This window comes from Syngnathus floridae, chromosome 9 (assembly GCF_059516105.1).
Source record: "Syngnathus floridae isolate MCC-2025c chromosome 9, RoL_Sflo_1.0, whole genome shotgun sequence".
Lineage (NCBI taxonomy): Eukaryota > Metazoa > Chordata > Actinopteri > Syngnathiformes > Syngnathidae > Syngnathus > Syngnathus floridae.
This window is the reverse complement of record NC_142421.1, coordinates 11,732,501-11,759,323: the sequence shown is the minus strand read 5'-3', so window position 1 is coordinate 11,759,323 and position 26,823 is coordinate 11,732,501. Positions and strand designations below refer to the sequence as shown.

Below are 26,823 nucleotides of genomic sequence, written 5' to 3'. Positions count from 1 at the left end.
CAGACAAGAGAACACACATAAGAGCGCCATGATATACACGAGTCTGTTGCAAGCTATTCGTGCTTGACACATTTGAATGCGGCGGCAACTCGCTGGAGATGCTAACTGCTAGTTTAGCATCAAATGTGTGTCATTGCGGTATGCGAGCAAGACACACTTTGTATCAGCAGGGACACATCCCACTCTTCACCATCAGGGCTGCATTTGGACTCACATTTGTTACGACAACAACTTGAGCACGACGCAACAACTCCAAGACAAGCAAAAGTCCCACAACCGTAATGCCGGGTCTTGGCCAAACAATTATTACACCGACTGACTGATGTGTGTCACACACACATGGGCCAGTGTGGGAGTTGAAGGCAGACTCACAGCGCCCCCCACTGGGGCACGGACCACACACAAACGAACGCAGGTGCGCATTTCCATAAGGGAGCTGAGCTGGGAGGATGCTGATACCTTTTATTTTCATCATTATCACCATCGTCACGGAAACGTGCTCATCGTGGTGTGATTGCACACTTCACGTCAGCCCGTTTACATCCAAGCAAATGTTTTCCCACACACAGTGCAAAGGCCAGGTGATGCCCTCCACGTGCACGCGCGCACATGTGCCACGGACAGTCTATTACCACACACATACACACACAAACACACACACAAACACACACACGACGAAAGAGGTGCAATTAGAGCATCCCACTCCAATTAAGCAGCTCTCTAAACAAATCCGCATTAGGCCCTCCATTGTGGCTGCGCTCAAAAACAGCCACTTGGGAAAACCGCATAAAAGCTTAGAAAGTGTTTCTTCTCCACGATGTGTGTGTGTGTGTGTGTGTGTGTGTGTGTGTGTGTGTGTGTGTGTGTGTGTGTGTGTGTGTGTGTGTGTGTGTGTGTGTGTGTGTGTGTGTGTGTGTGTGTGTGTGTGTGTGTGTGTGTGTGTGTGTGTGTGTGTGTGTGTGTGTGTGTGTGTGTGTGTGTGTGTGTATGTGGGTGTGCGTGGGTGTGTGTGGGTGTCTGTGTGTGTGTGTGTTATTAGACTGGCACACTATGCTGTTGTGGCGATTGTAGCGGTGATGGGAAGACTTCAGTGGCAATCAGCGGTGAGTGGCGCAGAGGGCTGCTGAAAGAGGCCAACAGGAGGCAGCAAAGATGAAAAGGGGAAAATGACAAGCTGGAGAATTCAACAGATAATCAACCTGATGGCCATTTGCCTCTTCCACAAAAGTTAGCCAGTCAATTAGCCAGCCAGCCAGTACGCGCATTGCTTGACTTTGACAAATTGTGCCAGAACTAGCGCAAGTGTAAAAATAAGGCGAAGAAAGACACACCTCGCTGGTTGAACAACAGTCTCAAGTAATAAGCTCAAGTCAAATATTTAAAAGCATCTTTTTCCAGGAAAAAAAATTGTTGCCAAAAAAGGTAAATAATCGAAAAACCTAAATGCATGTGGCGCCACGGCCTGCTGTGGGGAGATGAGACAAATACACACACACACACACACACACACACACACACACACACACACACTTGGTCATGCTACCCATGCACAGGGCAGACATCTTGGTCATTCGGTCTCCTTAGTACTCAAGACTATTGTTCAACCAGCGAGGTGGTCTTTCTTTGGCTTCTGCCCTGTACATGGGTAGCATGACCAGGAGTGTGTGTGCGTGTGTATGTGTGTGTGTATTTGTTATTCAATAATAATAATGACGATAACTTCTTTGAATGCCCTCACAGAGCAAGTTCATTAATAGCACCGTTCTTAAAAGCTTTCACACCGTTCAGCAGCTTGCATGGCCGCAATCCAAACGAGTCCCAACAGGCCGAGCACTAGCGCTAGTTAGCAATTAGCGGGCCCACTCGGGGGGCCACTTGAAAATCAGTTAGCCACCCCCCCTCCCTCCTCGGAAGGCCCACGCTAGCTCACACTAGCATTTAGCGCAGGCCATTAGCACTTCCGCCTACAGAAGCGCAAGCGGCTGACAGGCAGTCAAGGACACCCGCGGGGGCCGTTTAGCAAAAGAGTGAGGGGAGCGCTTCAAGATGCAAGTCAAAGCTAGACCGCTTCTGAAACATTGTGAACGATTCACAATTTAACGTTTGCCAACTCACCTACGCAAGAACTGTCGAGTATCTGAAAAGGCCGCAGAAAATCTGTTGGCATAGCACGGCACGGACACGCACACTGTTTATGAAGACGTAGTCCATGCATAACAAGCACTCTGCCTAATTAGAAGCCAACAGGAAGGCGATCAAGTGTGTGTGTGTGGGGGGGGGGGGGGGGGGGGGCAAGGTTGGCTGACTTAAATGGAGAAAAAGCCAATCATTGTATCCGTCCGGAGGGAGGGCGAGCTTTGCTTTCAATAGACGCGGGAACCACCTGTTATTATTACTCTTGCTTTTCTCCTCCACCTAATTCCACGCTGAGTGGGCTTTCTATGGGCGAGCTGGAAGAAAAGGAAGGAGACATGCTTGCTGTTAAAGTATGTCCTTGTAATTAGCTGAGTATTAGGGGTGCTCACAATACAACGGCACTGAGAAGGAAAGAGAGGGGAAGGGAAGCCCCCCTTTAACGCTCTACTCATTTCCTGACCTCACTCCCTGTTGCTTGCTGGTAATAGTTCGCACACACACACACACACACACACACACACAAACACACACACACACACACACGCACACACACATCCTCTTCTCTCATGCACTCAACCCATGTATCCTATCAAGTCTAATGGGGATGGTGGAGGGGCGCGGGGGGGGTACTCCAGGGCAAAGCTACGCCCAAGAGCTCACCTTCAATCCCTATTGTGCTCAAAGCTGCGTGGTAATTCACTGCAGGGACTTTTTAAGGTTGTGTGCGTGCATGTGTGCATGCGTGCGTGTGTGTGGTATCATGGCGTCAGGTTACATTCAGCGCTAAACCGCTAACATCCCCGAGTGTATGAGGACAACGCGGCGGCGACGTGTTTTTGGCCTCCGGTAAGGAGGAGGAAATCAATTACTTTCAATTAAGTCAACTGGGCCAACTGTTTCTCAATGTGCCCTGGAGCCGCCACGGCGCACTCCAGAGCCTCACTTCAAGTGCACAATGGCCGTTTCGCCCAAGTGTGCAACATGCGCCAAACTGAGCCTTTTATTTTTGAATGACAAACTATTGCTTCCGAAACCTCTTAACTGAAAGTCGTCTTGTCAGACTTCCGTGCAAAACGGATGTCTCTCCTTGCCCTCTTGCAAGGGCATGAGGGCACCTACACTCAGGACAAAGATGGCTGTTTGGACATAGCAGCTGCGGCGAGTTCGAGTCTATTAGAATGCTTTCAGACAGAAAGACAAAACTAAATGAGCATAAAGGCATCAATGGATTACAGTGAGCGATTTCAACATGGCATCATTAATTCGTGTGATCTTTGACTGAAGTCACGCCAAAGCCCCGCTGAGGTCCTCTCCTCCAAAAGCCTCGCAGTGTCAACAAAGCTAACACCCTGCAAAAACGCACTTCAGGTGTATTCTTAGTGTGCCGAAACCTCGGGGCCAGACAACTGTTTAGCAAAAACCCCGATCGCTCGCAGGAAATAAGCTCTCAAAAAACACCCAGGACAAATCCCCACCACTCATCACAACAACAAGCTCTCTCTGATGGGGGGTAGAGAAGCCAAGGGAGACCAAGAGGTCAGAGTTCAAAAAGTTCAATGTGATAAATGCAGTGGGAAAAAAAAACCTCCAGCTGCTCACACGTAATGAGCTCCAAATGTAATTGCACATACGGCAGAGAAGTCACCAAGAATTTGAGAACAAGTGACGTATCTTACGGACCCGACCAACAGTTCTGAGTAGTTCTGGTGCCATCCAGTGATCCAGTGCAGTTCAAGTGTCGAGAAAAAACAACAACACATGGATTGAAATGAATCACTACATTTAACACGCGGTAGCCGAGACAAGTCGGTCGTGTAAACAGTCAAAGCATCGGATATGGCAACTAAAGTGGAATTGAGCCGTCCCACTGTCCGTCGCCTTTGAATGCGACTCCTCGTCCACTCGCCTATTGTCGCCTAAGACGTCACATATTGTTCGCATACACGCTTGGCGGCAGCGCAAACACAAAAGCGCAGAGGGGAGAGAAAGAGAGAGACCGGGTCATGTCGACAGGGGGTAGCAATTTAAAGCTGAGTCGGCGTTTTAGGGCTAGCGGGCTAATCCGGCCGGGCTTTTTAGTCAGCCATTGAACAGGACAAGGGACCCCTAAGGATGCGGGCTTGTCCACACCTCAGGGGTGAGGGATTAGCGAGATAGCGAGGGAAAGGTGGCCAAGGTACACCAGATGCACTGGCGGATGTGTAACACTTTTACAGGGGTGGAGTGGGGGAGGTTGCATGTCATTGGGAGGGTAGCGCATCAGTTGGTATGTGTGTACTTAGAAGGGATCCTCTCCCATTTGCAGCAGAAACACAAGCAGACCCCAGGGCTGTGACAGGGTCACCTCTGGTCCTTTCAGAGGCTCCTCTCAACCAGTCCTAATTGATCTCACGCATTGCTAGTCCCAAACATGGGATGGAGAGCAGCGGCGGAGGGGGGGGGGGGGCAGCTCATTGTCTGAGGAACAAGATCTCCTCCACGCAAATGCACACATCGGCAGTTAGGTGTGAGGAGCGTCCTTAACATGGTGCATTACCTTCAGCACAATCTAAGGGGGAATGGCTTCAACATGGCCCCGTAAAAATGGCCCACCCTGCTTTCTCTCGTGGTATGATGCCTTCCTTTTTCACAGTGAATCCTCAAAGATTGTTGCCATGGAGAGAACATCTCACCAATCTGCTACTATGCATACACTGACTTCAATTTCAAGTGTTGCGCAATAGGGGTGCTCTCAAGCAAATCACTTTCTAAGCTGATCTGTAAATGACTTGACTATAACGACGCGTCCATGCAGAGGTAAAGAAAGACAGGCAAATCACCTCTGCGATGACACCCCGCACCCGCCACGCCCCAGGACTTCCTCCCCCTTGCTCAATAGATGCTCTCATCTCCGGCTGTGCTAATCCACCAGTCGAGTCAGGAACTCACTTACCCATCTGGCCAAGCATGACTCCAGCTGAGAGGAAAGTACAAACACGGGGGAAGACTCTAAGCGAGACGATACTCTAAGAAGTCCCAACAACTGCTATGAGGCAAGGCGACGCTTGTCTTTTTATCCGATGCTAGTGTCACCTGAGCGAAGTTTAGGCATACAAGAGCGAACTGTTGATGTCGTCCGCATGGGTGAAGTCGCCTCTGGCCACGACCTTCACCCTTGACCCAGACTCCTGCCGTGCCATCTGTCTGGTGAACGCTAACCTATAATCTTTGACAGGGCATGGCTTTCAAGCGTGGCTGGGCACACAAGGAGGCTCTTGATGAATGGATGGACGGACGGGGAGGGAGTCTGTCAATTGAACTTGCCCTTGGACGTCAATGGAAGTTCACCAAGGGTGCACGTTAAAGTACCAAAATTAACCTTCAAACTAGTCTGGATTTTTATCAGATGCAACTCAGACCTCATTCCAGTTCATGTGCTCTGTCTCCACAAGTCCAGTTAGATCCACTGACTGGCCAATTCTGTTCCGCAGGTCGTACGTCTGACACGCCTGAACTAAAGAACGCCTCACAATATAAGTGCAGTATTAATCGCAAGTAGTGACACAGTTAGATGATAACAATAAACTAAATTGTAAGTATGAAAATCAAAGTGATTTTTTTCAGAAATGCCAAAAAGGAGCCAGGTTTATAAATGGCGCGCTCACTCTTTGCAGTGCTTCCTTGTTTGCATCCAAATCATTCATACTAACAGTGCACTCAAGCAATAAGAAGCAACTCCTGTCCACTTCCATGTGAAGGGCATTTGAAGGCGAGCACATGATATGCCAAACAACATCAAAGCGTCAATCATTTGCTTAGCTGAACTCAGCATGAGGCTCACTTAGTGTTGGGGTTTGGACAGTGTGTGTCAGGATGGATAATAGCATGTGAGAGCGCAACACACACATTGTCAAGCAAGCAAGTCAAAGGGTACTCACAGACATTGCCGGTGTTGTCGAAACTGTTCAGCACTTCGTTAACTCGGAGAGGACCCATGTTGTCCCTAATAAACAAAACCGAAAAGAATGTCAGTGCGCTCACGGTTCAATTGAGATGTACGTTGACGTGTGTACCTGAGAAAGGCACTGTACTCTGGAAAAAACACACTCCTGTACTCCACCCACTGCTCCTCAGCGGGATCATCAGGCGCGGGCCTTGTCCGGTCAAAGAGATCAAAAGTGGCAAACCTACGGACTGATACCTGTTTGACCTCCGGGTTGTCCACCTGCTTCTGACGCAAAACCTGAGGCGGAAGAAAAAGTGAACGCCTTCTTCAAAATGAGCATATTTATCTTAGCTGAGAAGCACAATTACAAAGAATAAAACTATCCCAAAAAAAATGTAAATGCATGGTAAGTTGCTATAGGTATATAAGCTGTAATATCAGAAATTGAACATTTTATAACAAATGCACTGAGTTTAAATCACACGCATACACACAAAAAATAGTGAGCCCAGGTGCAATTGGTCACAATTGATGCACAAGGCAGGGAATTGTTTTCAATTAAGATGTCGACTATAATACTAAAATGTCCTCGTTGAGAGGGAATATTAATACGGTTCCACTCCACGCAAAAAGCTTTATTTCTATACGGTTATGGCAGCGTTTGAAAGGTCGCCATTACCTGTCTGAGGAGGGTCCACCTGGCTCGGGCGACATCTGTATTAACACCGTCGTGAGACGTTTGGGAATTAGCAGCACGAGACTCGTCCTCGTTCATAGTTCTCCTCTAAAAGCGGCGTTGGAACGTTTCAAAATTAAGATGTAGGATTGTCAGATAAAGGCAGCGGCGCAGTCATATAAAAAATAGGACTTGTTTATAAAAAGTACACCGACGCGAATATACTAAGATGCATTGGGGGTCACTTGGTAAAGATTCAGAATTCACACCACTTCCGTACACTTTGCATATTTGAGACAAACTAGTAGCTTTCGGAGCAGTCGACCTCGATTTCAATAAAGAAGCAAGCGAGCCATCAATTCTGGTTTCGATTAGTAATGTCTGGGAGTTTCCCTACTACGTCATCTCCAGCCGGCTTTGTTTCAGGAAGCATGTCTGTCGATGAGTCTCTTGCAGGACAGAACGGCGGATAAATTGCAAAATAGTGCAATGGCTCTTCCTGCTGCACAACGTTTAGCTGCACGTTTTGGGACATTGCGCTCACATTTTCTGAATGTTTGTGTCACGAGGCGTGCCCGTTGTCGTTACTATACAAAAGTAAGTGTTGCCCAAAAGTGCACTTGGAAGCTGGAACAAGACCAGTTTTGTTCTATTTTGAAGTTGTTTTCTGTTTTCAGGAAAGATCACTGGACCATCACTGTCGTGATCTCGAGCGCTACAGGGACTTGAAGGCGTGTTTCAAGAGACACCTGAAGGCAACTTACAGAAAGTTCTCAAACATACCTGACCACTCAGCGGTAATCACTGTACCTCACCTGAATGTCTTCCTAGAAAGTTCAACATATCTCCAATGGCATGTGATCTGTCTTGACACAGGTGTACGGTCGTCACCATGTTTATTTTATGGAAGGAAACGCCATCTACAGAATGGAAAAGAAAAAAGGTATAACATTGACAATTGCAGCCAATTTATGCACACAATTTTCAGGGATCAAAAGTATCTACTTTTTTCTATATTTTATGTATTGTAATCTTTTGTCGTGATTTAGAAAGACTCAAGTTTGTATTTTTGTTAATCATTTGACAATGGTTGTGTATTTTTTTTCTATACCTGTGCTTATGTTTTAGCATTATTGTCAGATGACACAAGGCATTTTTTGACTTTTGAGGCTCCAATTAGTAAATCCCTGACATGATTCCTGAAGTGATATCATGACAACGCTGTTAACTGTGACTATTTTGCTCACTGATGTGAAATTCAATTCCTAGAATTTCATCTCTATTGCTAATAAAATCTGCATTTTGTTCTCAGGCGAGTCGGAACCAGAGCGAGTTCTCGACCTGGGATGCATCTGTGTGGGTGAGGAGGCACAAGAGTGGACTATGCAAAGAATACGACTTTCCCCTCACGAGAAGCATCTTGCCGCCACTGTGAAGAAGCACGATACAGAAATAACAAGGTCATTACCGGAAAGGAGAATACTGACGCATTTGTCTGTTGTTCGAACAAATCCATAACGTCACGTGACATCTAATCCAGGTGTGTGGTCGTGAACCTTGACCAAAGAAACATACTCACACTGGACGACGTCTTCAGCTTTGGTAACCACTTCGAACCGTTTTGATAACGATGGCAACACAAGTATAATGTGATGTTTGTGTCTTGTAAGAATGGGCCACAGATGAGGTGTTGTTTTACACCATCCAGGAAGGTCTGAAGTGCCAAAGTGTATATCGCATGGACCTGACACCAAATTCCAGCAAAATACGCTCTGTGTACGAGGAATCGCAGCCGGAGTGAGTATAAAGACTCGAACAATTTTGACATTAAGGCTGTTGGTTGTCTTGAGGTTAATGAATATCTTTTTTTTTTCTCCCACCTCAGTGTTTTTGTAGAGGTGTCCCTCTCGAGAGACGGCCACATGCTGAACATCACCTGCAGCAGCAGGAGCAGCTCTGAGGTGTCGCTCGTGGATGTCTCCGACCCCCATCTGGAGCCCATCTTGGTTCAGGCGCGCCAGCCAGAGCTGCTGTACCACGTGGAACACTGGAGGGGCAACTTGATCATACTCGCCAACACGGGGCCTGGACAGGAATATCAGGTACCCAATTGATGAAAATGTGGATGATTTGAAGCTTGTGCCTCTGATGTGCGATAAAAGTTTGTAATTTCTCATGATAGTTTTTATTCATAAAAAAAGTTGGTGAAGGCCTCCCTCTCTGAGCCCTCCATGATGTCATGGGACGCCATATTCACCCCGTGCCCCGGCACTGTCCTCAAAGACATGGACGTGGTCGGGGACCACTGCATACTGGTTGCCGTGACGACGAGCAATGAGCTTGAGCTGATCGTCGTCCCGCTTTCCCGACCGAGGGAAGCTTACACCCTGCAGGTAAAAAAAAAAAAAAAAAAAAAAGTGGGGAATATTGGTGACCATAATCCATATGATGACTTGCACTCGTGAAGCTGCCGTCCTGGGCGTGCGCCGTCGACACCGAGCGTCCGGGCCTTGCAGAGCAACGCAGCACACTGCAGTTCCTGATCTCCTCTCCGGTCAGCCCCCCAATGTCCTACCGTCTTCACCACGAGGGAGGCTTCCTTTCATCCAACATGGGAGACAGGCCCTCTCGGGAAAATTTTATCACTGCGCGATTGAAGGCCCGCAGCCAGGTACGGATAATTGAAGCCACAAGTTCACTGTTAAAAAAAAGTTACGTTTTAATGCTCTACTGCAAAAATTCTATAACGGTTCAGTTACAAACGCATTAAGTACACTTTGAGTTGTTTCTAATATTTTGATTACATCAACATTTCAGTATGACGTATTAAATATTTTTTTTATAGTAGCACTTTTATTTGAATTCTATTGTATATTACAGTCAAACCTCGGTTTTCGACCATAATCCGTTCCAGAAGGCGGTTCGAGAAGTGAATCGTTTGAATTCCTAATCTGTTTTTCCCATTACAAATAATGGAAAAAAAATGTAATCCGTTCCAAGACGCCTTTTTTAAGCATTTTTTCATTTGCGCATTTTTGTCCGATTGCGCAATTGCAGCGCACCACCGATCGTGCAACTGCACCGCGCTGGTCGCATTATTGTGACAGAGCCATCGCTGAAATTTAGAAAATGTTTATAAAGTCCTGATGTACTTTCCAAAATTTTTGTGGACCTCAGTGCGCAGGGAGCTTCATTTGGTCCGATCGCACAGCAACTGCAGCATGCCGGGTGCTCACTGTCGCATTGCTTTAAGAGCGTCTTTGTGTTTTAGGATGGCTTTACTGCTCCCACTTGCTTTCTTTGGAGGCATGATTAGGGGTTAATACAATCCTTAAAGTAACGAAAATACAATAACAACGAACGGAGTCAGTCGGCATCCGGGTCGCGCGGTCAGGTTTTCTCGGGTCCTCTCGGGTCCTCTTGGCTCATATCGCGAAGTTTGACCTCCGAAATTTTGTTCGACAACCGAAGCAAAAAATCTCAAATTTTTCGGTCGAATTCCGATTTGTTCGAGAACCGGGACGTTGGAAAACTGAGGTTTGACTGTACTTGGTATTTTTTGTATTATAGTTTTTAAAATTGCCTCCACGGTAGGACGGCACCTTGGTGCCTGTTACACTTTTTCACGCTGGGGCATGTACAAAAGACATGCCTCTGCTGGCGCACGTCTACGGGGCTTACGGCCGGGACGTCGACATGCAATTCTGCCCGGAGAAAAGGTTTCTGCTGGAGCAGGGCTGGGCTCTGGCCTACTGCCATATAAGGTAACATCCACCAGCGTCACCAGTAGTAGAAACGTTCATATGGACAGACGTGTGACGCAGAGGCGGAGGAGAGCGTGGGCTGGCGTGGCAGAGGCAAGCTCGCGTCCAGGGGAAGCACAAAGGAGTGGAGGACCTTCAGGCCTGCCTCCATCACCTTTTCTCCTCGGGGGTCTCAAGCCCTTCAAGGAGCGCACTCACCGCGCGCAGCGCCGGGGCCGTGCCAGTGGGGGCGCTGTGTAACACACAGCCAAACATGATGCGGGCGGTCGTGCTGCAGGTACGCAGACTCGAGATAGTCGCGCTGTATGGCGGTAGTGGACGTCACAGCAATCTTGAATGACTCTTCCATCTGGTACCATTTCCCACCATTTGACAGAGGCCTTTCCTGGATGTGCTGGGAACAATGGAGGACCCCAAACTGCCTCTCACGATGGAGGACAGGGAGGAGTGGGGAGACCCCCTGGGAAACCCCCAGCATAGGCTCGCCATTGCCTCCTATTGCCCAGTTCACAACATCACTCCTCAGGTGGAGAAGCACTGATGGGTTTGATTTTTTTTTTTTACCACAATCTGTTCATAAGGAGCAAAACAGAGATGATGAATTTACTTGTCGAGTAGAGTTGCTAATCCAGCGTCAACGAGTTTCCACTTGATTAGCGTTCACATCTCCTGCCTCTAATTGGTTGTTAATTTTCAGGCAAAAAATCTGATTAGAGCTACAAAATGGGACCAGAGAGAGTTGACTGTGTTAAGACACCCACTTTATGATACAGTTTGTGTTTTAAAGCGGGTCCTCCTTTCCCAACTCTCTTTTAGTGCTACCCGTCCATGCTGCTGACGGCTCACGCCGACGACAACAGGGCACCATTGGCCGGTGTCCTCAAGTACACCAAAAAGCTCAAGGAAGCGGTGCAAAGTCACTTGAGCGTGGCAGCCATATTAGGTACATTCACACACAGAGATGCAACGCTAACGTGGTTATTGAGCCGTTGTGTACTTTGAATAGGGAGTTGTGCTCCTGTCAGAAACGGTCATGGTTTCGTTCAGCGCCTGTCAGCCGTCTGTCACGTAAGGAATTGAAGTTCACCAGCGTCGTACAGTCAGGGTCACCTTGCAGTCCAGTTTGCGTGTGTGTGCTCGCTAATTGAGCTCATCTCCCCGCAGACGGGCTCTTTCCCCCTCTCGCTTCTAATCGGACCTCATCGCATCGCCCAGCTTCACTTGTTCATACGCCCACAGCGGCGCAAGGCAGGGTGGGTGGGGGTTGGGTTGTCTGCGTACGTTCGCATAATCTCAGCTCTCCGGAGTCTATTTGATAAAGTGCTGATGGCGCGGAGGGCGGGCGGCGGAGGCCCATTAGCATGGTAAAGAGATAGTGTATCAGAGTGGGAGATTAGACGCCACAGACTGGGAGCTGTCAAGGTCAAGACCGCGCTTGTGAAACAGGCGCAACCGCCGAGATGGCGAGGTGGGGGTCAGGGCACCGGAGGGAAAGATCATCTGAATTCAAAGCGGATGGACGAGCACAGCAGAGAGTGAGAGCTGGATAGAAGCTGAGATGGACAACCAGGGAGGAGAAACTTGTTAACATTGGTTTTCCCTCCTTCCCTTTTACTTTCTTCCAGACCCTGAACCAAATCTAGTTGTGAATATTCAACCTGGAGCCAATCACGTAGGACCAGTTGACTGGGACTCCATGCTGGAGGAGGTAAAAACCAAATCGAGTGGGACACTAGAGGGATGGGCGTCTAACACCCACCGTATTCTAAGGTGCCGGGTACTTGTGGAGGCTGCCAATACCAGCCAACAACACTGAAGGCATGCATACATATCTAGATATATATACTATATAATACTGTAGAAGTTTGACACATGGGCAAAATCATCATCGGCGACTTGGCTTTTGTTTGTCCTTGTGTTAAATGACACATCCATACACGATGTAAGCACTTTACAAAACGTACCCAAAATATTTTAGCTGGTTTGCCACCTAGAGCAGTCAAACTAACAACCTTCCTGCCCACTTGGACTCACTTCATTTTATTTTCCTTCTTGTTTTTATTTGTGACTGTCCCCACCACTTAGACTTTCATATCTGCTTAGGTTTTCACTGATCTCCAAAAAGGACTAAATGTGACAAACTGTCTTTCCTATCTGACCCAGGAAGCCCTCCAGATTGCGTTTCTCTACAAGGAGTTGGGTATGGAACCTACTCATCCTCCACGCAGGAGGAAGAGAACAAACTTGTGTGGATGACAGCAGAAGACAAGACAAGAGGCCATGTGACTGCAGGGTTGCTTTCTTATTGCATCATGCGCAAGTAATGAGAAACAATATGCACGTTAGCATGTGTAGAGAATGTCCAAGGCGCTTAAATAACAGGCCTTCTCCGAGATGTAACACTGGCTCGGGTGGTTGGCATTAAAGCGAGCGTGCGACGAAAACTCAATGGTCAAACCCTCTCCCGCTTCGGTAGCGATCGCCGACTTGCTGACCGCCTTTCCGTCGTTGGCCCGGTCGGTGCTCATCAGAATTCGCATCTGCTCAGGCAGCTCCACCACAGCCGACAGGTCAGTGACGGCCGAGCTGCGGCCCACGTTGAGCACCAAGAGGAAGGCGCGCTCCATCCCGTCCAGCTCTCGCAGGTAGGCCAAGACATTGCGGTCAGCGTGGACGTGGCAGAACCAGCCCCGTTGGAGGGGCAGCTCCGACTGACGAAGCTCGCTCAGACGGTGGTACTGAAACAGCACCGAGTCTTCGTCTCGCCGCTGGACCTGGACGGCGACGTGCGGCATGGTCGAATCGATGTGCAGTTGAAATAGAAAAAGTGATTTTGGAGGGGCGCTGCGTACCTCCACGTTGACGTTGCTGTAATTGGGGTGCACAGGCAACCACGTCACATTACTCTTGTCGCTGAAGCCCGCGTTGGCGGCACCGCTCCACTGCATCGGAGAACGCTGAGGAAACAAAACAAACTTGAAGGGACAATAACCTCCTGAGGTCATACAAAAATTATCAAGTGTGAATATTTGGAGATACCTTAATTTGAGACTGTCCAACATATTGCTACAGTAAAAGCATTTATTTTATTTTACCTTAAAAGCATTTATTTTCTTCACCACCATTTCAAACGTGTTGGTAATGTACTGTAAAAAAATACAATGATATGTGTTTTACCGCACTACGTCCGTTCGCCGGATCATTAATTGCACTCTCAGTCGTGTTGATGCTCTCCATGCCGATCTCCTCGCCATAATAGGTGGTCGGCGTACCGGGAAGCGTCAGCAGGAGCATGTTGATGACCCGTGTGTAGTGCCGACCCGCCCTCGAGGCCACTCGAGGCGTGTTGTGGTTCCCGACCTGATCCGAGGACAATGGACAGTGAGCGCGGAACTATAGTAGTAATGCGCCGATGCAACTCACCATCCAGTTGGGCCAGCGTCCGATGGGCATGTTGGCCATCCAGAGATGCACCAGATATCTGGCCCACAGGCCACTGGCATTGAGAGGCAAGTCCAGAAAGTACAAGTTGAAGGGCAGGTCGCTCTCTTTCACCAGAGATGTCCCGTAGTACATCATGGTCTTTTCCACCTCTGGCTTATCATACGACTCGCTCACCATTAACCTAAAGCGCAGACACGACTCAAAATGGAACAGTTGCATTTCCAGTTGAACAGCAATATGGTGGGAACTGTACCTGTATCTGCCCGGTTCCCGGCTGAAGACGTCCATGTGAGCCCTCCACTCCCTGAGCAGATCATGCAGGCCAAGCTGCGTGGTGGTGAAATCGTGGTGGAGGTCCCGCTCGGAAGTCACGGACTCCTGGAATGAAATGGAGCATACTGTCGGCTACTGTGGTGTGTTGCGGAGGGAAGGACAGTTGACTTTGCGGTGAGAGGTGCATGCTGGTCACCAGTCAATCCCAGAACACACTTACAAAATGTAGTTTTCATGAGGTAACGCTCTGTTTTGGGGGGTTTTCCCCCCACCTAAAACCTCAAAATCCTACAAGGTAAAGAGCTACACATCGAACCTTGGTAATGTTCCTTCTTTCCTCTTTGATTCACAACAATTAGGTATTTCTGTTACTTATTTAGAGATTTTATTATTATATTTAGTTTTACTTACTGTGTTATTACACAAATACGTATAATAAAATTCAGGGAAAGGCAGCAGGTAGTCATAAAGATAAAGGTCTTAAAGTCGTGTTGAGATTTTAGCAGGGACAATTTGTAATGTTTTATGTTTGTTTGATGAAGGTCTAGTATCGGATCACAATAAATGCGCAAGTGCATGTGCGTGTGTCTTTGCAAAAAAATAAATCATTAAGGAAACTTGTTTAGGTTCTGCTGGAACCACAACTGGAACGCTGTAGCTTAATTTGGCTCAGAATAAAGCAGCCTGCTATAAAGTGTGATGATAACAGATAATAGCCCGCCTCTGATTGGCTGGAAGACACACACACATACTGCCTGTTGTGTTACACGCCACTGAAGTGCAGCTTAGCTCCGAATTTTCGTGACGTGAGTGAAATCCAGCAGTAGATAATAATGAAATTTTTGGTGTAGAATAACAATATTCCCCAAAAACTGATTTGTTAGCCAAGAGCCAATGTTCTCACTCAGATGGTGTTGAAACTCACAGGTGGCTTGTCGGGGTCCACCTGGGGCTCGTCCCTCAAATGTGCGGCCTCAAGCAGGTGCTTTACCGCATCCATCCGGAAGCCGTCCACGCCCTTGTCCAGCCAGAATTGGATGATATCCTGTAATTAAAAAAATGCAAAGAGGGACAATCTTCACTTGCACTTTGAGCTGCATGAAAGCAGTTAAAAGCCTACAAACTCAAGTTAATGTGTAATATCAAGTGGATGTGTCAGCAGTTGACAAAGGCCGTAAAGTGGTTTTGCCAGGAGAGACCTGGTGGCTTTTGACAATTCATGATGCCAAAAGTTGCTGAAAGTCACGACAAAAAAAATGTCTTTACAATATTTTCAAAAGTCCCTCATAATCAAAACAGGGGTCCCCCCTCACACACATTCACGAGAGATTCACACGCCATCTTACAAGCATCTCCTGTTGGACAAGAGGGTTTCTGAAGTTCAGGTCAGGTTGTTCCTTGAGGAACTGGTGCAGGTAACACTGCCCTCGAACAGCATCGTACGTCCACGATGAGTTCCCAAAGACGCTCACCTGCCAGAAGTAGAGCAGGAACATTTAAAGGGACAAGAAAAACATTTGTGATAATGTGCATTGCTAATCTGGCGAACCATGGGTGACTGATGTTTGTAATGGGCCGACTTGACTTCAGCCTACCCAGTTGTTGGGCTTCGGTCCTGTCGCATTGCAGTCAGCCCACACGTAGTAGTCGTGGTAGTGCGGATCTCTGGCACGACTCAGGTTGAACCAGCGATGTTTGTCACTGGTGTGATTGGGAATAAAGTCCACGATAAGCTTCAAACCTGGGGGAAGCAAACACGGTCACATGCCGCCAAGTGGTCCACCGCCAAGAACTGCTTGAGGGCTTCACCTAATTTGTGCATCTCAGCCAAAAGCTCATCAAAATCCTGCATAGTCCCGAAAAGCGGGTCGACAGCCCGGAAATCTTCCACGTCGTAGCCCGAGTCCTTCATGGGAGAGCGGTAGAAGGTACTGACCCAAACCGACTTGATGTTCAAGTAATCGAAATGGGCCAACTTCTCCCGAATGCCTGCCGAGGACGAACATGCCAACGAGACATCAACATCCACACGTCCATCTCGGAATGAAATTGATGGGGACTCACCTTTGAGGTCTCCCACTCCATCCCCGTCAGTGTCCCTGAAGGAGCGGGTGTACACCTGGTAGATGGGGGAGACTTGCCACCAGCTGAGGCAGCGGGGCGACAGCACCACCACACTGATGGTGAGGGCCACCAGCGTCAGCGTGCAAGCCACTATCAGCCAGAACAGGACCTCTCGCGGGACTCGGTAGCGGGCCTGCGACGAGTAAAGCAGCAGCACCTCCTTGGGCATGCCGGCGTACGGCTTGATTTGCGTGTATTCCTCATCGGGGGGGTCCGCTGCCAACTTGCCTTCTGGCTCCACGGCGATGATGTCCTCCACGGGCTTGCTACCTTCCACGTCCTGGAAGGCCGGATTGCGCTTTGACAGCTCCATGCTCGTCGCTAAACTTGGTTTAGGTGCTCCGTCTTTTATCAGTGTGGCAATCGGTCGGCATGCTTTCTTTTGGTTTTATCTCTCCCACACACATGCGCAGAAAGTCCAACCTGAGGAATGTCGGGGCAATAGTTAGAGATTAGCTTGGTCAATCCCTGCAGAAAAAGCTCATGGGAGGTTCTTGGCTTTTACGAATCCAAACTGAGCACTGATATAAAACTATTTTATGGAAGCCCATTGCTGCCACAACAGGGATAAAAGTTCACGCTACAGCACGTGTCAATAAGACTATTTGATACAGAGCTCTCGATACATGGGATACAATACGCAAACATTTTCAAGTGGAATGGTTCAATTTGGTTAATTCAGTAGGATTACAAAAGCAAACTATTCAAATTGATTAAATCCAAAGAAACAACAGATAACAACCATCAAACCTGCTGTGCATCTCTCATGAAAGACGATTCGATACGCGGTTCAATTACGATTCACGGATGAAACTGTATTTAACCCCAATGTGATAAGATTCACATTCTAACAAGTTAAGGCAAATCATTAGAAATTTAAAATTATTCTGGACTTTTTTATTCTGCTGTGGCAGCTCTATATTTTTGTAATTTCTAACAGCACAAGAAATGGAGTAATTGGATAAGATCAATGTTGCTCAAGGCAGCTTGGTTCCATTTACCTGTCTTGTGCTTGTCTACTTGACGTGGCGCCAACTGCGTGGAATGGTCTGTGACATCTGTGTACAGCAAACAAGCAGCACACACAATTCTTGGTAATAAACTGTCCTACTGAGTTTAAAATTACTTTTTTTCAATATTCACAGTCTAAATTATTATAGGAGCATTGACAAAGGAAAATTTAGGTCCAACAGACCCTCCCCCCCAAAAAAAGGCAAAGGGCTCTTCCAAAGGGTTAAAACAAAATGTTTTATTGATGTTTTCAGTCAAAAGTACAGGAGGATGCACTGGAACTTGTAAACTTGACTTCTGTGTTCAGACTAAAACAAATGGTAACTATGGGCCATCATGTCCAAGATGACAGCAACGCAAGTGCATTTTGTTACATTGCAACAAACAAAGCGGTGGCTGCGCCACTGGGTTTGAAATTCTTTTTATTAACGTATCCGGTCACAACGTACTCGGATGACCCGGCCTTGGATTGGCGTTGCGCAACCCAGACCCGCTGCTACTTATAAACCTTTCTTTTAGCATAAAGCGTCCAGATGTCAAATGTGGGGGGGGTTGGTGGTCACATCTCTTGCTGATGAAAACCTTGTAATATTTAAACAAGCATGCATCTTTTGACCACCGGTCATCTCAGGATAATTGAAAGTGATGACGAGTGACTTTGAAAACAATAACATATCCCGAGATTCACGTCAACAACACAACTTTGGCGCTGAAAAGAAAGCAACCTGTACAGTACATATTGTGCTTCATTTGCTTTTGTATTGGCATCATCGCCGCCGAAAACAAAAACTCTTCTGAGGACGAGAACATTTATTTTCACATTGCTCATAAATAACTCTTAGATAGGAAACAAAAACCAGTGCATTGTTAGGTGGGATTTTTTTGTTTTGTTTTTCGTAACTGTCCTTTGAAAAGCATGCGTCTCCAAATTTTGTGAGTTGTCTTCAACAAAGGTGAAAGCGAAAAAGACCACAAAAGTTTTAAATGCATGTTTTTCTTTGGACGACGGCATTACAGCATCTGAGCTCATTTCTGGGAATGTGTCAAGTACTCAAATGTAAAAAGTATTACTCGTTACAAGCAAGTTCTCTAAACGCAGTCTAGGTTCCGAGTAAAACTGCTCAATGTCATGAGGTATATGCACCAGAACTTTAATAATAAAAAAAAACTCTTCAGTTTAAAAAAGCATCCAGGCTTGAACTGGAACTTCGCATTCAACTAATCAACAGCTTCCAATCAACCGTTTTCAACCTGTCATGTGACCTGCGTCGCAGGACAATTAAAACAGGCTTTTATGAAGTCAACTCATGTTCAACTAATTGTTTATTGATTTTACAAATCACAAAAGGGGTGGCAGCACAAGTGGGATCCAGTGTGTGTCAAAAAGGTGAGACTGGATCTCCCTTTTCGACAGACAAACACACACGCACACACAGACACACTCTTTGGAACATTATGGTTTTGGAATACTGAGCACGGCCTTGTGGGTTTGTGTTCTACCACACAACTACTGCAGCACGACGTATGCGCAAGGACAGATCACACTCCCGCACAGGTCAGATTCGGCCACAAGACTGGGTTTGAAGAAAAAGCAACTGAAAATATAAATATCTCTGTATATTATTCAGATATAAATTATTCTGGACAGTTTTTCTACATATGGCAACAAAGCGCGTTGGGTCCAATGACGATCAACCAAGTGGCGAGTTGAGGAAGCACGTGCAAAAAAAAAAAAGGATTCGGCAGCATTTCAAACACACCTGCCCAATTGGGACTGCAGGGGAGGCTTTGAGGTGTTCAGGTGTGGCAGTCTTTGGACATTGCGGCAAAACAACAACAAAATTATTAAGTGGCTTTGAGGCAACACGACGTTGAGTGTTTCAAGCAAGTGGAGAGCATCAGACGAGTCGGGAAAACTCGGAAGCTTTGGAAATGGTTGAGCAACATGTAAGGTTCTCTCGTCTTTTATGGTCCTTGAGAAATGGGGGAAGGGAAGAGCGAGGCAGTTACGCAGCACAAAACAAGTGTGCTTTCTTTTTGCCTCCATCATAATCTTCCCAATTTCAACCACGAGTGAATTCTCAGTGGAGGAAAATGTAAAGAAATAGAAGATGGAGAAAAAAAATGAAAGTTTCAATCCTGGATCTTTTTTAGTAAGACTGTCTGTTTTAAGTCCTCCAGGCAGATCAGGAACTTCTACCAGTGACACTCCAAGTTGGCACCGCTCTGAAGGGAGGACAGCCATCCCGCCAAGAGAGAAGGAGGAGGAGGAGGAGGACAGGACGGGACAGGATGGGATGGGGTCACATTATGGACAGAGGGAGGAAAAGAGAAAGTGGTTATAATGTAAAGACGCTTCCAGTGAGCACCCTGAACACAATATAAAAGTGAAAGCAAGCGGGACACAATTTCTTTTCTCTCAGGGCTGCACAAGAACTTGAAGGACTCTTGTTGACAGGAAGTGATGGACAGCAACTACTGCTGCTGTTGCGTGCGGTTGAAGAAGAGCCTGCCATAAGGGCGGGGGGGGGTCGTACGGTGCATGCATGTTTGACATAAGGGCAGAGGGGGCAGTCCATTGTCGGCACACAAGACGCGCCTCCGCATGCTAGCGTCGAGTGGACGCGGAGGGGAGGTGGACAGAAAAGGTGGGCCGGCCCTTCGACATGCCTGTGAGACTACGTGAGGTCGTATGCGTAGAGGTGAGAGCAAGTGGTGGGAAAAGAGGAAGTCGAGGGCCAGGGGGTGCGATTATTAGGTCATCACTTACCAAATGAAACAGGAGGGCTGCGTTAATCAGAGGGTGAAGACAGTTAGACACGCGTTTTCCATCCTGCTATGGCTGCGCGTGCACGGCAACGTCAAGCGCCAATTTGCATTTTATTTTTCCACAAGTCAATCAACCGGGATGGGTCAGCCTAGACCAACTTCAACTACTTCGATCAATTTATTTATTTATTTTGTTTTGTGTGCTGCCACTGCACACTGAAGCACATTTGTGAAGCTACGGACACCCAACTCGGGCATCTGCGCACGTGGCTCGTTTCATGTCTTCCACATTTGAATTGGATTGACAGAAGTATTATATTGATTATGCAGAAACAAACAAAACTTGTCAGAAGGGAAAAATTGTGGACCATAACATTTAGAAGTCCTTAAGTTTAATGTGGCAAGGGGAAGAGGGTGCAAATTCAGTATTTTGACCTGGTTAGGGTCATAAGAGTGACACGTTGCCTGCAAGTATACACCCGGGAACTTAGTCCAATACGGCAACGTGCTCAAAGCCTGAGTATCAAAGAAAAGGTCTACTGAAACAATGACATTACAATCATGGAGACGCTGAACAAACAAACTGCTTCAAGCGACAACAGGACACTTGCAAAAACACACTCGGGAACACAGCGCCGCCCTCCGCAGCAATCATTTGGACTTGTCAAATGATGAAGACACAAAGTCGTGGATAGCACGGCGGATACTGACCCCTTCTTCTTCTCTGTACGGATTTAGACTGTTGTAGACCGCTTCGATAACACTTTGTCTGCAAGAAGAACGGTGCAATTAATTCAAACGACGAGAGCCAAAAGAGAAAAGTGTCACATTTTGAGTATTATAGTTAACAACTCCATAGAAACATCAAGGGAAGAAACTTAAGTTAGGCTCTTCTCAGGCTACTTGGAAACGTCATTAAGATATTAAAGGCACCAACAACTTAATTGACTAAGATGGCATCCCAAAGTGTCTAACCATTGTTATGGAGAATATCAGTTAATAATAGATTACTTGCTCCATCATTTAAAGGCAACGCCCACCCCCCCAAACATTTCTAAAATAAAATTAAAAAATCCCACCTTAACTACTGAAGAATAACAGAATAATTTCAACTGTCTGTTTAAAGAAGACTTAACTCTTTGTAACCAACCAATTCAAAAGTCACACTTTTCGCATGCTATGTCTCCTTTAAGTGTTGGCGTGTTGAGGTTTGCCCAAAGAGAAAAGACCTTCTGGTGGTGGCAAGGGGGGCTCTTACTTGCTGGCCAGGCCTCCCCCTGGCGGCAGAGCCGGCATGCCGCCGTCAGCCGACAGGTTCCGCATCACCGTCGCCAGGTCGGGAAAGCCCTCATCAGCCAGCCCCGACAGCATCGCTGAAAATAACGTGGAGAAAAGACACACGCATGTCAGTTGACTGTGGTGGCAAGTTGCCAATCAAATGTTCTGCCAAAACATTCCTCTCCCTTTTTCTTTTTTGGGGTCTACCAGCAGGAAACTGCCCAATAAGCCAAAACATTTACATTCGCAAGCAATGCTAAAAGACTTCATTCCGCTCCGAGACACAGATAAATCCATTCGGTGAACATCTATCTGGATGATTTGACCATAATGTCAAACAGCTGGAGAGTCCTCGTTGCCGTGGAAAAGAGCAAACGAGCAACTTAAAAAGGCTTTATGGCCCTCGAGAGGGACGAGAGACGGAGGAGGCCGACGGGGGAGAGCAGAGAAGACGCTGCATGTCTGAGCGAGGGAGACGAGAAAACCATGTCGGAGGGTCGCGAGGGGGAAGAAAAATGTTTGCTGAAATGGAAAGGGAGGTCACTGGATTGAATGAGGTTTAACTCGGTTAGAGGCGGTTAGACAACAGAGGGGCAACGACTGAAGAAGAAAAAAAAAAAAAGGCGGGGGGCATTGGGTCAAGCTCACCTTCCACACGGGACTCCAGGTAGTGGTTGAGCTCGGCATCTCTGCTCACGGCTTCCGCCGACACTTTGGGAGTGTTGGGCAAACACACCAAGACGACGCTCATGTTATCCCGGCTCCCCTAAGGCAGACGGCGGAAAAGAGTAAACGGGTGAGAGCGCATTCGGTGCCTTTGTGCCAAGATCTGCCCCCGCCTCCACGCAAACCTTGTGCAAACAGGTGTCCACCACTTCATTGCAAACTCTCTCCAGGTCGTCGGACACCTCCAGGCGGGATTTGACAAACTCACACAGCTCCTCGTTGGACATGACGTCCCAGATTCCGTCGCAGGCCAGGATGACAAACTGATCCTGCTCGGGTGTCCGAAGCATTTCGACAACCTCCGGCTCGGGGCTGACCAGCTGCTCGGTGGGGCCCCGGCCGACCACGCATTTGTAGTCATAGTCCCCCAAGGCCCGGGAGACGGCCAGCGACCCATTCACCCTCTGGATCATGACAGATCCGCCGGCATTCTGGATACGCTCCCGCTCGCGCGGGTTGCACGGCTTGTGGTCGTGCGTGGAGAAGCACACTTGGGAATTGCGGTACAAGACGGCTCGTGAATCGCCACAGTTCATGAAAAAGAAATGCTCGGGTGACAGGAGCACACCCACGGCCGTGGAGCCGCTCCGGTCCATGCCGTTGCGCAGGTCCGAGAAGCTGCGCATGTGCTCGTCGATCCTCAGGAAGCCTGCCCGGATGCCTGCCTTCACTGCCTCCACCGAACGGGGGAACTCGGCCGGAGGGGCGTCGGAGGCGCTCTCCGAGGTGCCCGTCGAGGCGTCCGTCGAGCTCTGCTGCCCCACCACCCCGAAACTGGCGCTGATGATGTGTTCCAGGAGGTGCTTGGAGCAGTAGTTGGCCACCCTGGAGCCCGCGTGGCCGTCGTAGACGGCAAAAAAGGACCAGTCGCTCAGTCCGGGCACGGCCAGTCCCAGCGCAGCAGTATGGGCGTCTTCCATCTCCACTCGCCAGCCCTGCATGGAGCTCAGCCCGTAGCGGATGTCGTTGCCTTCGCCGTGGGCATTGTGCTTCTCCGTTTTGGGCTTGTCCAGGAAGGCACCCATGACTCTGCTCTGCGGAGAACCGCGGCTGCCTACAGGAGAGGACACGCAAGACAGTGAAACAACCTGAACATGAAACTCAAATTTAACCACGTATGCTACTTAAACAAAATCAGCGTTCATTTTTTAAAAAAAGCTCAACTGTACTGACGACTTGCGGGTTTTTGTTCTTCCTCAACTTAGATGGACATTTCAAAGTAGCGCTAACGGCTTTAAAAGCACCGCTCCCAGATTCAGATTGCTTTAGCGACACATTTTTTTTTTTAGCAGTTATTTTAACAACACCAAAGAAATAACAGAAGACATCCACAGCGCTAATTACTCTTCATGAGCAGAAACAGATGAGTCACTTTGGTTTACGCTCAAGCTTAAAAGCTTCCCTGGCACCGTTGGTTGCCAGAAATATTCAGTACCAAGCATTGGATTTCTCGTTGCTCCGTTCATTGCGTACCTGCATTGGCTGAATGAACGTCATCGGGTTGCCCAAAGCGAGGGAGACGCTTTGCTTTCTAACTACGAGACCAGCAACTGTCCAAAAATAAAGCCATGGGAGCCGTCACTATTTCACCTCAGTCTCTACTTCCAATATCGACTGAAGAGTTACGTAAGAAGTGTCCCGGCAGTCCGAGCCCAACGTCTCCATAGAAACGCAGATTGGAGTGGCAGCTGAGAGGGATTACCGTGATTTGTTTCAGGTGGTCGCAGCATGCCGACATGTCGGAGTTGACTCTCGGCTAATCTCGGACAACCGTGCCCTTGTAAGCGCTGCAAGGTGTCATGAAAGGCCCAGCTTTGATTGAAAGTCGGGTGAGCCAGATCGAGAAGGGTCGGTGGATTCAGACGAGCGGGGTCGTTTTAACGAGCTAAGTCAATTTAGCGGTTAGCTGCTGATGGGATGCGCGCCGGCCGGGATCAGCCTGCCAAGCACACGGGCGTTCACTTACACCAGCTCAGATCTCACTCATGTTTGCCGCCATTAAAAGTACATTACATCAAAGTGCCGGCAAATTGGACTGGAGCCAGCTTTACATCTCTACTTCGGCACATGACAAATAATCAAATCAATGTATATATTGAATGCTTTTACAAGCACGGAGAGCTCGCCAGGGATGTCTTAAACCATCCTTGGTTGATGACTAATCAGAAGTTCCATCAGAAGCGGTCAATTTCCTGGAAGAGCAGCACTTTGAACAGACATTGTCAGTCTTCCGTTAGCTCAGCGCTGTCGGAAACGTCAAATGCGGCGAGACGGGAGTCTAACTGGCCATAGGAAGGGAGCGGCAAATGTGTTGTCCTCTTTTGGACCGGGGTGAGTGGTTAGCGACTGGATACTTCCTGTCCAGATACCCTGTGCACCAGCCATGTTTTTTCTCCCAGAATTGCTTTACCGTGCGTGAATAAAATTGGTGGCAACAAGAAAACACTAAGCACAATTAATAATTTGTCTCAATATATATATTTAAAAAAATGGGTATAGATCACTAAGTCAAAAAAGTAAAGTAGTATTTGGCAGTTTAACAGGACAGGTGTGATGTCCAATATTAGCAGATTCTTTTTTTTTTCCATATCTGTGTTTGACTTTCCCTAAACTTACGTGCCTTTTTCTTTTCTTTTTTTAAATCATTCGCATTTGGCAGGACTTTGTTAAAACCACTTATTTGTGGTGTTTCAAAGACATTTCTTTTCACTCTACAAGGGCTTTGATAGATGATTTAAATGGCCACCATTTCCAGTGAGAGCAGTATTAGAGGTTAGCCAGTGTTGCTAAATTGTCTTGTTGTTAGCTGTGTGTGTGTTGTCTGTGTGTGTGTGTGTGTGTTGTAAGCCCCCTTTCCTACTCTTGCCTTTGCCACTAATGACGTGAGCTATAGAGACCACAGACGAAACCAAATGCAAATACATAAAAGGCCTTTTAAGACATGGCCACAGACTTTTACTACGGTTGCATGAATTTCATTTCAACGTGCCAACACTAACATGTATGAAAGAGACTGCCACTCATACACATAACTACTTTAACCACCCGATTTTTGGACAATTTTGTCAAGGGAGCGTTATAATAGGCGTAGCAATGGCTGTGGGCAAAGCTGTTATGATGTCAGGCTAATTAAGCCCTGGCTGAAACTGATACCAATTAAGACGTAGCTAACTTGACAGTTGTCAAATTGTACACAAAAATATTAACGAATGTTGCCTACAGTAATGTCGGGGAGTTTTCCCCGTCCGTGTACTTACTGATAAAGATGTGGGGTGTCTTCGAGTCCTTGTTCGTGTGGCTTCGGCGACAGGTTGTGTTTAAGGAGCCGGGCTTGTTGTGATAGGCTTAGCGCTCTTGAAACATTAGCCTCTGTTGTCCATCGGCCGCTAGCCACCTAGCACATATTGAAAGCTATCCGCTCAGTTCCCCTCTCCGCCCGTCTCCGCGTCGGCGTAAGGCTTTCAAAGTCATGTTTGAAAGGAGTGTCAGGTGAATGCAGACAAACTATCGGTTGACGAGAAACATAATTATTTGGACGCGACGTAAACTGTAAGCTAATGTTGGCTAAAGCTAAGTTCAATGTATGAAGCAGATGACGTTCTTTTTCAACGTCTAGAGGGGAGGCGTTACCAGCTGCTTGCGCCGCGTCTCTGATTGCACAAGCACTGATTTGAGCTCGCGTTCTGATTGGCCGGTTGAGATGTCGCTCATTGGTCGTCTGATGTAGATACTGTAAACACTCCACAGCTGGCGTGTTCGGCCGGCTGTCCAATTCATTAGGTACACGTACACAAACTGCTGTAGATCAGATAAAAAAACGCTTTAAAAAGATATATTATAATTTTAAGTGGTAAGTCGTTTATATAGCACTTTTTACACAATGGATCCACAGTGTTTCAATATAGCTATAGGACACAGTCTTATAGGCCAATAGACAAAATACAGGAGCACAATATTTATTTTTTGACAGCAAATAGGATATACAACAGGAATCAAACAGAATCAAGCAATATTGTTTATTTGTATATGCAGTGTACCTCTATATTTGTGTGTATACAGATAGACAGGCAGGGAGGCACCCTCAATGTAAGGTCCTTTATATAATTGTTGGAAATAATAAGCTCCTTTTATTGGACCTCATTGCGCAGGTGTACCTAGTGTCGTGGGCAGTGCCTGTGTATAGCTAAATCGTGTTTCCCTAAATGCACATGTGTAAATGTTTCCTGCTGTTGCATTATTTAGATGACAGTATATTCCATTTTCTATTTCAGTCAGCCTGTAATACTTAGAAGATAAGTGAGATCCCTCATCTAAAGCCTTTGGAGCTATTCTTGGTCGACCGGGAAGGAAGGTATAAGTGGATCTCTCTGCGTGAGCGAGATGACTGACAGATAACAAGCGCACATAAAATAATGGTCCGCTCCAGCAATACAGTTACGCTCCCCACTTGCGGTCATAAACCTTCACTTATGTGATGCTCAGATCGTTGACTGACATCAGTGTATACGGCCATCATCGGAGCGGATCTTCCTGTTGGCGCCTGTGTGTCTTGTTTGCAACACTAAGTAGAGCGAGCATCAATAATAGAAAACGGTGGTTCACTATATATTATATAGCGTAAATCTTCCAGCAAGTCACAAATGTGCCAGACATTGATTTCACAAATCATAACACAAGAATTTCAAAATAATCAACCT

At 47.3% G+C, this 26,823-nt stretch overlaps 4 protein-coding genes across 11 annotated transcripts in view; 1 reads left to right on the top strand and 3 right to left on the bottom strand.

Annotated features, from left to right (window-relative positions):
• The window catches only part of camkmt (calmodulin-lysine N-methyltransferase), a 62,307-nt gene extending 55,262 nt beyond the window's left edge, over nt 1-7,045 (bottom strand). The window contains exons 1-3 of the mRNA XM_088384618.1: nt 6,741-7,045; nt 6,189-6,358; nt 6,054-6,118 (exon numbers count right to left, since the gene is read on the bottom strand). Of these exons, the coding sequence (XP_088240744.1) occupies nt 6,054-6,118; nt 6,189-6,358; nt 6,741-6,836 (331 nt within the window). The 5' untranslated portion in view covers nt 6,837-7,045. The remainder of the gene's footprint in view (nt 1-6,053; nt 6,119-6,188; nt 6,359-6,740) is intronic.
• Nucleotides 6,719-13,682, top strand: prepl (prolyl endopeptidase like). The gene is made up of 15 exons (XM_088384607.1): nt 6,719-7,334; nt 7,415-7,534; nt 7,614-7,680; nt 8,050-8,197; nt 8,278-8,339; nt 8,408-8,534; nt 8,623-8,839; nt 8,939-9,130; nt 9,205-9,408; nt 10,332-10,501; nt 10,562-10,778; nt 10,878-11,027; nt 11,318-11,444; nt 12,127-12,209; nt 12,665-13,682. The coding sequence occupies exons 1-15, from the start codon at nt 7,179-7,181 to the stop codon at nt 12,755-12,757; spliced, it is 2,133 nt and encodes a 710-aa protein (XP_088240733.1). The 5' UTR covers nt 6,719-7,178; the 3' UTR covers nt 12,758-13,682.
• On the bottom strand, nt 12,787-17,374 carry slc3a1 (solute carrier family 3 member 1). Of its 4 annotated transcripts, none has more exons than XM_088384609.1 (10): nt 17,344-17,374; nt 16,283-16,765; nt 16,028-16,207; nt 15,814-15,959; nt 15,565-15,690; nt 15,144-15,263; nt 14,199-14,323; nt 13,925-14,126; nt 13,679-13,861; nt 12,787-13,458 (listed from the first exon to the last, which is right to left on the bottom strand). In XM_088384609.1, exons 2-10 carry the CDS (start codon nt 16,653-16,655, stop codon nt 12,844-12,846), a joined length of 2,070 nt encoding a protein of 689 aa, XP_088240735.1. In that variant the 5' UTR covers nt 16,656-16,765; nt 17,344-17,374; the 3' UTR covers nt 12,787-12,843. The 4 variants fall into 4 exon arrangements, with proteins under 4 accessions (XP_088240735.1, XP_088240737.1, XP_088240736.1 ...); XM_088384611.1 differs by lacking the exon at nt 17,344-17,374 and having other exon boundaries at nt 12,787-13,275; nt 13,354-13,493; nt 13,687-13,861; nt 16,283-17,090; XM_088384610.1 differs by lacking the exon at nt 17,344-17,374 and having other exon boundaries at nt 12,787-13,275; nt 13,354-13,458; nt 16,283-17,085.
• Nucleotides 17,375-17,571: 197 nt separating this feature from the next.
• ppm1ba (protein phosphatase, Mg2+/Mn2+ dependent, 1Ba) lies at nt 17,572-25,765 on the bottom strand. 5 transcript variants are annotated; one of them, XM_088384617.1, is made up of 7 exons: nt 25,384-25,765; nt 22,252-23,180; nt 22,049-22,166; nt 21,381-21,495; nt 20,834-20,891; nt 20,124-20,140; nt 17,572-19,579 (listed from the first exon to the last, which is right to left on the bottom strand). In XM_088384617.1, coding segments are annotated over exons 2-7 (1,209 nt in total). In that variant the 5' UTR covers nt 23,152-23,180; nt 25,384-25,765; the 3' UTR covers nt 17,572-19,578. The 5 variants fall into 5 exon arrangements, 4 of the variants coding, with proteins under 4 accessions (XP_088240743.1, XP_088240739.1, XP_088240740.1 ...); XR_015860231.1 differs by having other exon boundaries at nt 20,124-20,891; XM_088384613.1 differs by lacking the exon at nt 20,124-20,140.
• Between the last annotated feature and the right edge of the window lie 1,058 nt (nt 25,766-26,823).